The sequence below is a fragment of the Nothoprocta perdicaria genome, unplaced genomic scaffold (genome assembly GCF_003342845.1).
Source record: "Nothoprocta perdicaria isolate Ctin4 unplaced genomic scaffold, notPer1 scaffold_167, whole genome shotgun sequence".
NCBI classification, from domain to species: domain Eukaryota; kingdom Metazoa; phylum Chordata; class Aves; order Tinamiformes; family Tinamidae; genus Nothoprocta; species Nothoprocta perdicaria.
In genome coordinates this window covers 738,614-751,301 of record NW_020454838.1, presented here as the reverse complement: position 1 = coordinate 751,301, position 12,688 = coordinate 738,614, and the positions used below count along the sequence as shown (strand labels likewise).

Below are 12,688 nucleotides of genomic sequence, written 5' to 3'. Positions count from 1 at the left end.
TCTCTTTTTTAATAAATTTGATTTAAACAGAACCTCATTTTTAGCTCTGGTCAAAATAAGTATCTTCACTTGGAAAGAAAGAAAAATAAAGAAAAAAAGGGAGAGAGATTCCAAACCAGTCTGATTTTGCTGCTTTGTCACAAATCCTCCTTTTTTTTTGCATTTTTGATGCTTTCAAAAAGTTTCCTCCAAGTGTCCACTCAAAGCCACAGCCCGCGGCTAAGCTGCCGTTTGGGAGCAGCCTTGGAGCTGCTCCGGGAGCGGCTGCTCCGCGCTCCGCCGGCGCTTGCTGCTCCTGCGCAGCCCGAGCATCGCGCTGCGCCGCCGCCAAAGTCCCTCTCGAAACGGGCCTGCCCCTGGRTGCAGCTCCCCCCAGCACGTTAGAAATATTAGGCAAGGACTAAAGCTGTCACTGTCGGCAGATTGTTCCTCTTAAACACCCCCGAAACATAAACGGAGAAGAAGATCCTAGGCAGGCTGCCTAATACGGAGTTTATGGCCAGCAGAAGCCCCCAGCCGCGCAGCGCTCACCGCCTCCACCTCTGCCTCTCTCCCCCTTCCAGGTACAGCACTCTCCACAGAAAGCTGCGCACAAGGTCCACATCTGACATAAGTTTGCAAATACTTTTCAACCATTGATTTGCACAAGTTGGGGCTGCTAAGGCAGCGTGCATCTTTCAGCCACCTCCCGGGGGGCCTGCGCTTTATTAGTCACCGGTTTAAAGCCGGTGCTTTGCCCATGAATAAGCTCTGCCCCCGCCTCATGCGAGGCAGAATCCCTCGCTTTCTTGTCTTCAGTTTACAGATTATGAGATCCCGAGTGTCACTCACGGGATTACTGCACATAACCTGAGCGCTACCCAAAGCTTACTTGTCTTCAACTTGTCCAGTGTTACTTAAATGGAATTATCCATCACAATCCATATGCCGAATCTGCATAGCCCACTTATCTCAAGATTCTGTGTGTCACCTACCAGATTATCCGTTTTAATCCATACATTGAATCTACATAACATATGTCTTTAATTCATGGGCTCTGACGAGCTATAGTATCACTGAATGGATTATTTCCCTTTATCCATTATTGGCAGTCCTAAGACTGTTCAGTGCACACTCTCTCATGCCCCATCTCCCCAACACAGGAGCAAGATTAAAGTCTCCAGCAGCCCCGGCTCCATCGCACATCAGGCACGGTTTGATGGAAGTACCTGCCGCGATGCGTCGTGCCGCTGGGCGCGCAGGCTCTCGCACAGAACCAGGGCCTGCCTCTGAACGCACTGAACCCCAGGCTGGCAGCCTGCGCRCCCTTTCAGTCACGCTGACGCATCGGGAGCAACGGCGGCAAACTCCGTGGAGTCACCCGGATTGAAGGGGACCCAACGGGGAGCGGAATGGGCGCCGGGGATGACCCCTTTTGTGCCGGGCGCACAGAACACCCACACGTGACGGGAGCTGTGCACCGAGGAGCACTGCAGGCAGAGAGAGCGGGGCAGGCCCGGGCCCGCGCGGGGCACTCACCGTGACCGTGGCCTCGGTGCAAGCCGCGCTCCCGGCGCCGGGGAGCCCGCGGGCCCGCGCGCCGCCCACGTCACCAGCAGGGCAGCGTACGCGATAGGAGCTCTTAGAGAGGTGACTTACTGCCTGGCAGCCCGTGATGAGGGCGATGAAGGGCAGCCGCCAAGGGCCGCGCGCGCCGCGGGGCCGCTTGGGAAGAGGCTCCATCCCCGCGCGGGGACGGGCGCCCCTTCCCGCGGGGCAGCGGTCGGAGAGGTGGCGCGCGCCCTGGCTGCCTCATCCGGAGGAATCCAGGGCCTGCTGTGGCCTCTTCTCAAGCAGGACAGATACGGGACGTTTTGCAGCAGCTTTAACCAATGCAACACAGACTTCTACAGGGTTAAGTATTTCTATTTAACGGCGTGTTTCGTGCATTTGACTAGAGATTGGCTTGTTCTGAGCAGAATAAGAACTGCAGCGTTTTCATAACAAAATTTCTTCAGAAATCTCCATGGCCAAGCCTGGATKGCTTGTGTGGCCTCGTCCTACCTCGCTAAGTACACAGCCACATTTGAATTACATTTCTACAGGCACAACAGCTTCTAGATTGYGCCCCATTTTAAGTATAAGGGAATTCCCTTGCAATACATTTCAATCAAGCTCTGGCATGTAAAATTATATTTTCTCTTTCTTTAGTAGCTAGACATGGATAGATCCTTTTAACCGAGGCATTGAAGTCTCTAACTAGACCTCTGTAGACACTTTGTGATGGTTCTTCCATTTCATAGGCACGCAAGTGAAGAAAAGGGTGTTTAAAATAGCTACTCAAAGCAACAAAACAAGAGGAAGAACCGAACACAAAACCAGGGAGTCTGTCTGCTTATTCCAGCCATTCACAAACTTCCCACCTTTAACAAAATATTACTGTTCTCTAACCTCAAAGAAACAACACCAGYAGCAAATAAAGGCTTCCACTTACTCTCCCTTTCCTTTAATCGCTACCAGAGAATCAACTTGTACAGTAGGAACATCGACTCGGGCATGAACAGTATGTAGCCGAGTGCTGAGGCTTCAGCACATGACGTACTGAAACTCCCCCAGATCTAATGAAAAACACAATGAGATTTTGAACGGTTAGATGGAAAAAACTGTTCAGAGCACAAGGCAGTTGGACAGTGCAGCTTCTAGCGCTGTCCGCATTCCAGGGTGTATTAATAATAAGGCCCTACTTGGGCAGCGTTTCCAAATATCAATAATAGAGAATTGAAAAAAAGAAAGAAAAAAGATAAGAATTGCAGCTGCCAGGCCAAATATAGGGAGAAGTGAATTAAAAAAAATCACCACCGGCAAACGTGGTAACTCCACATTCATATGGGAGGACAGAGCCACGGCCTGACCCGCTGCTGGCGCCCGCTCCCGGCCGCCGGAGCGCGAGAGCCGCATTCCTGGGCTCCGGGGGATCAGCGCCGTGACCCCCCAGGAACCTGCGATGCACTCAGCCCCGGAGGGCCCGTGCTCTATTGTAGCCTCCCTCCTTTCCAGCCACCTAGGAACAATGGACAATAATTGCGACTGTCACGGCAGTCAGGAGGCAAAATAAACCCGCGCCTGTTTTCACAGCTTACTGCCGAGCCCCAYGCAAACACCTAACAACCATGGCCCCACCGACCGCGGAGGTACCGCTGCCGGAGAAGCCTCAGATGGGAGGCCTTTGAACGGCGCTGCGGAACAATAACCCAACTTGTGCTCAAAATATGAAGCTAGAAAACCAAAACTAAAGCAAAGCGAGCCCGGCTTTGAGGCTGTGCTGTTGCTCCCGTCCTCCCGTCAGGCAAGTGGGAAGGAAGGGCTGCTGAACGGCTTTGGTGCTGGCCGAGAGCTGCCGTCCCGTCGCCGCTGCTTTCAAGCTGAGCTTGTGAGGAGGGAAGCGAGGGAGGGCGCAGAACGGCTGCCCTCCAAGGGCACGGGATGAGAGCTCCGGCTGCCCCACAGGCTCCCGCAGCGCCCTTACCTCCTAACGACCTGTGGATTCACACGCGTGGCGAAAATAAGCTCCGTGGGGATAAAGAGCTCCGGGTTGGCCCTCTGTTATAATAATAATCAAAGCTCAGCCTACTTGGGGCCGAAGCACTGTATCCCACTGCAAAGTTATCCTGCATATGTAGCAGACAGGTATTTCTGAGCTCCAGTGCCCGGGGGGAAGCGAGGGGGAGCAAGCGGCATCCTCGGCTGCTTGCGTCAGGCCTGGAGCGCCGCGGCGCTGGCGGCTTGTTTGTGATGAGCTGGGAGGTCCACGGATCTGCAACAGCAGCCAGGCTGCACGGGCACCAACGCACCGGCCCCGAGCAGCCCACAGAGCACTTGCAYGGATGTGGTTGTGTGCTGGGTGGTTACTGCATGTTGCTGTCCCTGGCGCAGGAGGGCCTTCCTCGCAGGCACGAGCACCCGAGCTCATCTACAGAGCAAGGAGCTCGGCCCCGGCGCCAGCCGGAGTCAGCAATAATGAGAGAAATACAACCGAGCTCAGAAAAACACCAAACAAAAAAAGAGAGTTCGGGTTTAATCACATGCCACTTCAGCAACTGCAAAAACCATTGGCTTTGATTGTGCTACTCCAGATGCACACTGATATAAACGGGAGAAGAATCAGAGTCACTGCTTCTTTTCAGAGCCTTAATGGCTGCTCTGAAAACTGTGTATTTTTGACACACRTCTATTTTGAGTCAATTCTTCATCACAAGTAAGGAACAAGAACTACCAAACTATTAAATTACACGAAAACAACTACAGGTTCCCTTACAATGAYCTCATAGATATAAAATGGGGAAGTATTTTGGCAAAGCAGAGGCTACTGCTGCTGGAGAGTGGTCAAATTTTGTCATTTTCCTTCTGGAGCAGGGCTTTAAAAGAACATGCTTTAGTGCACAGATGTTGTACGCTGTCTTTTAAAATCTGCAYTGGCTAATTTCAGTACCTAGAGGTATCATTACACAAACTTTGCTCTCTTTTTTTCCCTGCTCACAGAGAAGTCAAATTTATCTCCATGACCAAAATCTGCACGGAAAATAGCAAGGACTTCTGGTCACCCGCGGATTGTAGAAGTTGAGTTTTGCTATAGTTCAACATCACATAAGCCTGTGGCTGATACGTGAATTAACTTTCATTTCAGCCTAACAAGAGGATGCACCCTTTAACACAAAGAAAAACATGCAACAAAAGCAAAACCTAAGTTCATTAACTCAGGAGAATACGTCATTYAGTTTCTTTCTATTAATTACAGACACAGAACACACACTTAAGTCCCATCTCAAGATGTTTCAAGGAGAAGGGAAGGAAGAGAAACAAACGAGCAAAGTTCCATAGAGGCAGCGATAAACGTACTTTTCCTTTGCAATTTTCTTTAGCACAGAAACGGTGTTACCTTTTATTTCTCCAAAGTTCCCTGATCCCATGGCGAGAAGCTTGTCCTTCCAGTCCTTTGATAGTAGCTTTTCAATACTGGGAGTTTCTGAGGGAAGGGAGGGAAAGAAAAAAAAAATGTAAGCAAATCAACATGACTATCCTCACAATAGGACTCATTAAAAGTCTATCTGCTAAAAATAAGGCCAGCCCTACGCTTGGCCCCAGTTCGAAATGACTTCATCAACAAACTGATAAGCGGGGAGAGGAAGAAAAAAAAATGGGGAAAAAAAAAAGAAAAAAAGAGAAAAAAAGAATGTGTTTTGTCACCTGCTGTTTCAAAACCATTAGCTTTTTCCTCTTGTGGAACAAAGCCATAGTAATTCCCTTTGACAATGGGCACACATAAACCTGCAGCTCATTGTTTTTCAATTTGGTGAACTAGTTCCTGCTTTTAATGGAGGCTTGTCAAAGTCGGGGTGTAAGGCTACAGTCAAAAAATAATTATGTTGATAAAATGCAGAGTAAAGAGAGAGCGAGGCAGGGAGAAAGAGGGGGAGAGAGAGAGAAGCAAAGAATTAGCTCCTAAATCTGCTACATGTAATTATATCCCTCTGAGTGTTTACAATTACATCCACTTTATAATGTGTGTTTAAACATCGCGTGGTGGTAAGCATACTGTGGCAAGATTTTCCAGTAACACGCACATTATAAATAATAATAAAAAGTTGGGTATGAAAAATGCTTTAAACGGTTGCAAAATCCAGGGAGAGAAAAGGCAACGCCGAGAATGGAAACCCATTATTTGCTCATTCCAGATTCTATCACTTCCTTTAAAAATAAAATAAAATAAAATAAAATATATTTGCTCAGTATTTCCAGGAGAAATGCACTGAAGGTGTGGATGGGTCTGATATTTATGTCTATAACTCTTGTATTCTGACCTCTTTTTGTGTAGAATTTTAATGCATAAGTAAATATAAATGCTAATAAAATTCAGAGAACATTAAACTCAATTCCAAACAATGTAATTGTATATTCTTGTCAGCATTTAGATGGGTACACAATTACAATAGCTTTCAATCCCACGATTAGCACTGCATTCAGTTAGAAAATGGAGTGTACTAAAAGATAAGTGTCCCAGTATGCGCCATCTAAATAACAATACCCACACTTATTATCTGGATCTAAGACATATACTGCTATTCCCCACATTTGTGTTTATGTGTATTTGTATTTGTTCAGGCATTTGTTTACCCCCTACTAGGAGCATAAAGGGAGTACATGTTAACTTATCAAAGGGACCGTCTGGCCTAGAGACCGTGCAATTATTAGCAACTGGTTAATTTTCCCCACAGTGAAACCCATTCCGAGGAGCCTTCATTATCCTGTTGGGCGAGCGCTGCCTCCTTCCTCGAGCCCCCAACTCGAGGCACTCGGGGAGCAGCGCTGCAAAATCCTCCTGCCGATTCCAAGGGAGCGATTCCAGAGCGCCGGGGCTCTTCCCCCTTTCGCTCCCCTTCCTTAAAGGCTGTTAGTGCTTCCCTTCTTTACCTCTGTGCAAAGCATTTGTCCAAGATAGGGAAGCGAGCGAGCCCAGACTCCCGCTCAGTGCAGCACGGTGGGCACGTGCACCCCGACACGCACGTGCCGAGGGCGGCAGGGCGCTCCGGCTTCGCGGCCCGTGCGCCGGCAGCCTGCATGGTGCCGAGGGCTCCGCAGGGAGCRGGAGCTGGCAGCAGCGCCCGAGCCCTTCCCGAGGCCGCTGCATCCGCTCTGCAACGGCCAGCTCCGATGGGCCCTCGGAAAAGCGCGACGGGAAGTTTCCTGCTCCCCGCTCGCGCACAGGTTTGCTGCCAGCGCTGGCGAGGGTGCGGGAGCCCCGCAGCCCTTCACGCGCGCTCCCTGCTGCAAGGCCTGAAAGGGCGACTGAGTTGTAACGATGGATGGAGGGGCCAGGAGCTGCCCTGCAATTAGTGCTCCGAGGGACACCTCACGGCACGGGGACTGCACCGAGCTCCGAGCTCCATCCCCGAGCGGCCCCGCAAGCGCTCCCCACGGGAACAGAAGAGGCCGGGTAAGCGCTGCTGCTCGGATGCTGTATCTTGCTGCTGCGCTCTGGCACCGTGCGGGAGGTGCCGGCCACGGGCCGCGGGCCTGGAGGAGCCGGGCGCCCGTCATGGGCAGCGAGCGGGCGCCAGGGCACCGAGCGGCGGCGAGCGGCCTCGGCCGCCGGGAACCCACCGGGAGCGCCGGGGATTCGATCCGGGGATTCGTCCCCTTCCGTTCTGATTTCATTTAGGGGGTATTCTTTGTTGTTGACGTTTTGGGTGTTTTTTCCAGCCTGGTCAATAAGTATCCGATTGACGCAGTGGCCCCGGCTACCCTGGCGTGACTCCCGTTACAAAGGGAGATGCCTGCAAGCCGACTCGGCGGGAACTGCCACACACGGGCCAAGGGCAGCGAAGGCGACGGCGGGCCCGGGTCCCCGTGACGGGGCCTCGGCTCCGCTGCGAGGATCCCGCTACGGAATCACCGTTAGGGATGTGAAAGGATCTCGCTATGGAATCACCATTAGGGATGTGAAAGGATCTTGCTACAGAATCACCGTTAGGGATGTGAAAGGATCTCGCTACGGAATCACCGTTAGGGATGTGAAAGGATCTCGCTACGGAATCACCGTTAGGGATGTGAAAGGGCAAATGGCAAAATCCCAGCAGTAACACCGCATCTGTTCATCAACGTGTGAATATGAGTAATATGAAAATTTAACACAATTACAAGCCCCTCTGCAATGCTGACGGCATCAAATAGATTGTGGTGATCTAATCAGCATCTCCCCYGTGGAAATACTGTCTGTTAAGTATTTAAAATAATATTATATAGATTTTTGGTTTAAAAAGAAACCTGTAATCACGCTTAATTGATGTACTAACTTAGTTTTGAGCCTCTCTTGAACTGCCGTTTTTACGTGCAGCACTTCAACAGAATTTTGATACAGAAGCAGCAAACAACCGGCTTTCACCTAACATGAAAACAGCTTTAAATCTTAAAGACAATCRGCTGCCCACCCCTGCGGCTGCACAGGCCTAGAGATCTACAGTAAATTAAAGCTTGTCTCGTTCCATTGCATGCCATGTAACCATATTGTACTTACATAAAATACCCCATTCATTCACTCAAGCTACTGCATTTCAGTGCTGCTTGTGAGCGACACTATGCACCAGATCTTGCAAACAAACACTTATTATGTCATTTATGCACTCCATTAAAAAAGATTCAAAATTTACACATATTAAATAAAAATAACTGTTTTAAAGGTTACAACTGAAGAGCTTTCATGAATTAGACAGAAACAAAGCAGTCTTGCTTTGTTTTGCTTCCTTTTTCTTTAGAATACATTGGGAAGATGATGCTTTCATTGGGAAGCACTCGTGCCCAGCATTCATTAAAGTCAATACAAGTTTTAATGCTTGCACATGTAGCACACAGCTCAGAACTGCAAAGTGGTCTGCACGCAGGAACTGGTCCTCTTACTGCCTCCTCTAACACTTATTCTTCCCTTGGATTTTAGTGGACTATTTTGCTACGTCTCAGTCATAATGGGACAAATCCTGGATACAAGGAACGCCCCAGGACAACCATCCCTGTAATCTGTACTTGCGTTTCCAAAGGAGCAAGAGTGCAAGGCCTGGAGCGGCCCGGSGCTGGGGCTGCCTCCTGCTATCGACGCGAGCGCTGCGCCTCCCAGCATCCAAGAAAGAGGCTCCTTGTGACCAGGAGCAAGGAAGAGACGCCCGGAGGATCATCAAGGAGGATGATGACATGAAGCGCAGCAGGGTGGAGAGCAGCCAGGAGCTGCTCAGTACCTCGCCAGACCACCAGACGMTTCCTGCCAACACATGTCATTCCCAGAGGAAGGAGTATTCGGTCGGCACAAATGATCATGAATAAACTTGAACACTGGCTGAGATACCCTCCACTTCTGGCAGGCACCTTCCTTTATATCATGAAAGCGCTGGCAGGCGAGTATCATCCATCCCTCCATCCATCCCTCCATCCATCCCTCCATCCATCCCCCCCCATCCCCCATCCATTATTCATCCTGCTCCACCCGCATTCCCACCTTCTGGCCACGTTCCCACCACCAGCTCCACGAGGCTCCCACAGCCAAGGGCCTCGCGCCGACCAGGAGCCCCGGCCGCAAGCCGGCACGCAGCACCTGCAGGCACGAGGCCTTTCGGGACGCCCTTTTCTGCTCCTCACGTCCTACGTGTACAAAGCAATCAGCATTTTCCACAGCAAGGAAAATAAAGCAGCATCACGAAGAAATACTTGGTATCAGCAGGTTACAGAGACATGAAGCATCTGCATCCACATATGCTTCTCCATCAACAGAACCGTGCTTTTAAGGAACTGCATGCAGCTAGGCAAGACACGATGATTCATGAGCAGGCACAACACAGAATCTATTTAAGTTTGGAAACCAACGACCACAAGATATACAGTTTTCTCTTGCAGTTCAGGCACCACTGCAATTTTCCCATGGTCTAAAGGCATTTTAGACATCCGTAAAGATAGTAGGAAACATCTCCGTAAAGATAGGAGGAAGCACCTCCTAAAGATAAGATAGTTGCCAGCACAGGCAAAGAGTCTGACTGTAAAAAAAAAAAAAGAAACTGAGGTTTCTATGACTTGATACAGAGTACTACGTTGGTAACATTCTTTTTTTTTAATAAAAAAATGGGGTTTTTGTCTTCATGCACAAATACAATTTGTGCCAAAAGACCAAAGAGCATCAGTATTAAAAGAAAAAAGGCACCGATCTGCTACAGACTCTGTTTGTGCCCAAAGCCTTGAACGCACCATTCAAGATGGGATGAGATGTGATGGAGCTGCGGCCAACGCACCGCGGTGCGGCTCTTACCGCGCCACTCCATCATGACCACTGTGCAGCAAACAGCTGGCCCACATATGTCCATGGGTGCCTTCCAAACCTACTCAAAGCTCCCTTCTCTGGCAGGGATAACCAGGCTTCCAGCTCCTGCCATCTCCAGGCCCAAGCCCAGCCACATGTTCGTTCCCATTGCATTTTATTTCGGAGGACAAAAAGCCCCTGCTCTGTACCCTGTTCAGGGGCAGTGCCCAACAACATCAGGTCACTGTTGGATTCCTGTTGCACACACTTGCAGAGTTTCCTGTACCCACAATAACTGGACACTTGCTTGCAAGTTGCCGGGTCTGTTTTCCAATAGCCATCACGCTGTGCTAATAAAGTGTACACTATTTGATTGATAGGACATCTATATTGTGATTTTGGCCGTAACAGCACTGCTTCTTGTGCTGAAACAAAATAAAAATCACAAAACCAAAAAAAAAAGTTGCCATAGCGCAATGAAAAAATTATTCGAGACATTTAAATCAAAMTCAGTAATCTGTGAATGCCACAAAAAGCCATGACTTTACTCAATCTTCAAATATACAAGCAGCTATTTTTACAACTGCTCACCAGTACCTGCTCCCAGTCTTGCAAGAAAGTATTTCCTAAAAATATAAACACGCTTGTTAGGAAGAAAAGGTTTGAGTAGCCTTCGGATACACTGGGCTACCAGTGGTTGAACTAATTCTCCCCTAGGATGCAAGTGAGGAGCCAGCAAACCACAGCACAAGGCAGGAGCTCCTGGCTCAGCATGACWCGGGGAGGGCACGGGGACGCCCTGGGCCTGGTTTGTGGCCAAAACCAGCATCTCAGTGAGCTACACCCTGCGGAACAGTCATGTTATTGTCCGGAATTGTGAGAGTTTCCATCACCTGCACRTCCTGGCGGTCGCACTGCTCATGGCTACTTTTGGGGGCGTTTGGTTTCAACGCCCGGCCGCTCAGCTCCTTCGCTCCGGGAGCAGGGTCGCACTCTGGCCACAACGGACACCCTCCAGGGAAATGGGATTTCTCCCGCGTGACCTTCCCGCAGCCCCTGGGGCTCCCCGTGCGCGCTCCAGGCTCCTCCGGCCGTCCGCACTTCTCCCCATCGAGCCCAGAGCCGCGCAGTGCAGGACAGCGCCGAAAGCAGCATCCCTCCCGGGGCAGTGGTGCTGGAGAGAGGCTGCGGGAGCGCAGGGTGTGCAGCCTTTTGGGGCCACCCTCCGCCCCAACCCTCGCCCGGGCCGCTACAAGCGGCRGGCCCGGCCAGCCCGAGGGGGCAGCACTGGCTCCGGCACTGCCTGGCCAGCTCTGCCGACACGGCCAGCGGGACCGGCTACTGCGCACGGAACGATGCCGCTCCTGCGCCCGGGAACACCAGGGGCTCCACGTTTGGATCCCCAAAGGCATCCAGGAGCATGAATCTCACCCTGGAAAGGAATTACGCTCCCAGCGGCCTTCGGAGGCCCAGGCCAGGGAGCTGAYCGAGAATACACGCTGCCAGGAGCGGCATTTTGCTGGCAGAACTTTTGCTGGAACATCTTTCTCAGCATAGTATATAAGTCTTTAGAATGAGCCCAATTCCCCATTACCATCGTTTTCTTCATCTCCAATTAAAGAAACAACAAGAAGGAAGCAAGCTGTTTAACCTTAATAAATTTTTAATCCAAGATCAATTAAAAAAAATCCCACAAACTAAAATTAAATGTAAAAAACATTTCCTACACTCTTCCCTGACATCCAAAAAATAGATTAATAAATGAAATGGAATAACTCATTTTCAAGGGACTGAACAGCAACTTTTTCCTCTTTCATTGATGTTACAATTACATAAGTAGTAATCTTTGGAAAAGAAGGGCAATAGGAAAATAAAAAAATCTCCTTAGGATGAAAAAGAGAACTTTGCTTTAATACGTGTCCTTCAACGTTTTAGTGCCCCTTTAGAGCCCGGCATCTCTACATGAAAGAAGGAATTGATTTTCTCAAGAGTGGTCCACCCAGCAAAAAAAGGGCTCGGTTGACAGAAGGAGGCACTATACCAAGGCCGAGCATCACTGGAACTCTCAAACCACAGAGATGTTTTAATATTTCCAGAAACGCTTTCAAGAGTAACAACATATAAACAGAGACATCTGGAATTGAATACCATTAAGTTTCATTTCAGTTTTCTTTTTCTGTCTCTGTTAGACAAAGATATTCCACGGAAATACATATTCCTCTGAAATAGATTTTTGTATTACTGCTATCAACATACCCTGTTTCTAATTAAAGGGCTATAATAGCTTGCTAATATTAACAGGGAGCAATGGTTTTGGTCTGCTTTTTTTTTCTTTCACATCTTCAGAACATCCYTAGTAAACCAGAGGACTTAAAAAAGCTCTTAGCAAGATGGCTGTACACTAAGTTTTTATGGATATTGACCATTTTAAAGATGTTCTAGGGAGATGCCAGAGTTTACCCCTAGGTAGAAATGATCTCTTACACCAAACCCTCTTTATTTAAGTAAATAAAGTTCTCTCGACAAGAACAAAAATCCAAAACAACTAAAAAGTAGATCATCTAAATAAACCTAAAATGTGTATCTAGGATCGATTTTTGGCTAGAATTTCAAGAACCTCAGTTATCAAACCCAAGTCATTCCACTAAAAATGCCGTAGTTCAACAGCAACAACGTAACACTTTTCACTGTCACTATAGCATTTTTACCTGAAAATCTCAAAACAACTTTTGAGATAGAAGAAAAAAGAGAAGGCAGGCCCAAAGTCCTGACTGTTTTCCCCAAAATGGCAACAGCGGAGAGCGCGTGTGAGGAAGGGAAGGTGCCACCTCCTGCCGCAGCCACCTCCTGGTCCTACCACAGCGGCCTGGTCCTACC

General features: G+C 49.1%; 1 protein-coding gene across 2 annotated transcripts in view; it reads right to left on the bottom strand.

The window, feature by feature from the left end:
- SOX5 (SRY-box 5) overlaps nt 1-12,688 on the bottom strand; it is a 271,463-nt gene that overhangs the window by 144,568 nt on the left and 114,207 nt on the right. For both annotated transcript variants that reach the window (XM_026035780.1, XM_026035781.1), the window contains exon 4: nt 4,916-5,002. In XM_026035780.1, the coding sequence (XP_025891565.1) occupies nt 4,916-5,002 (87 nt within the window). The remainder of the gene's footprint in view (nt 1-4,915; nt 5,003-12,688) is intronic.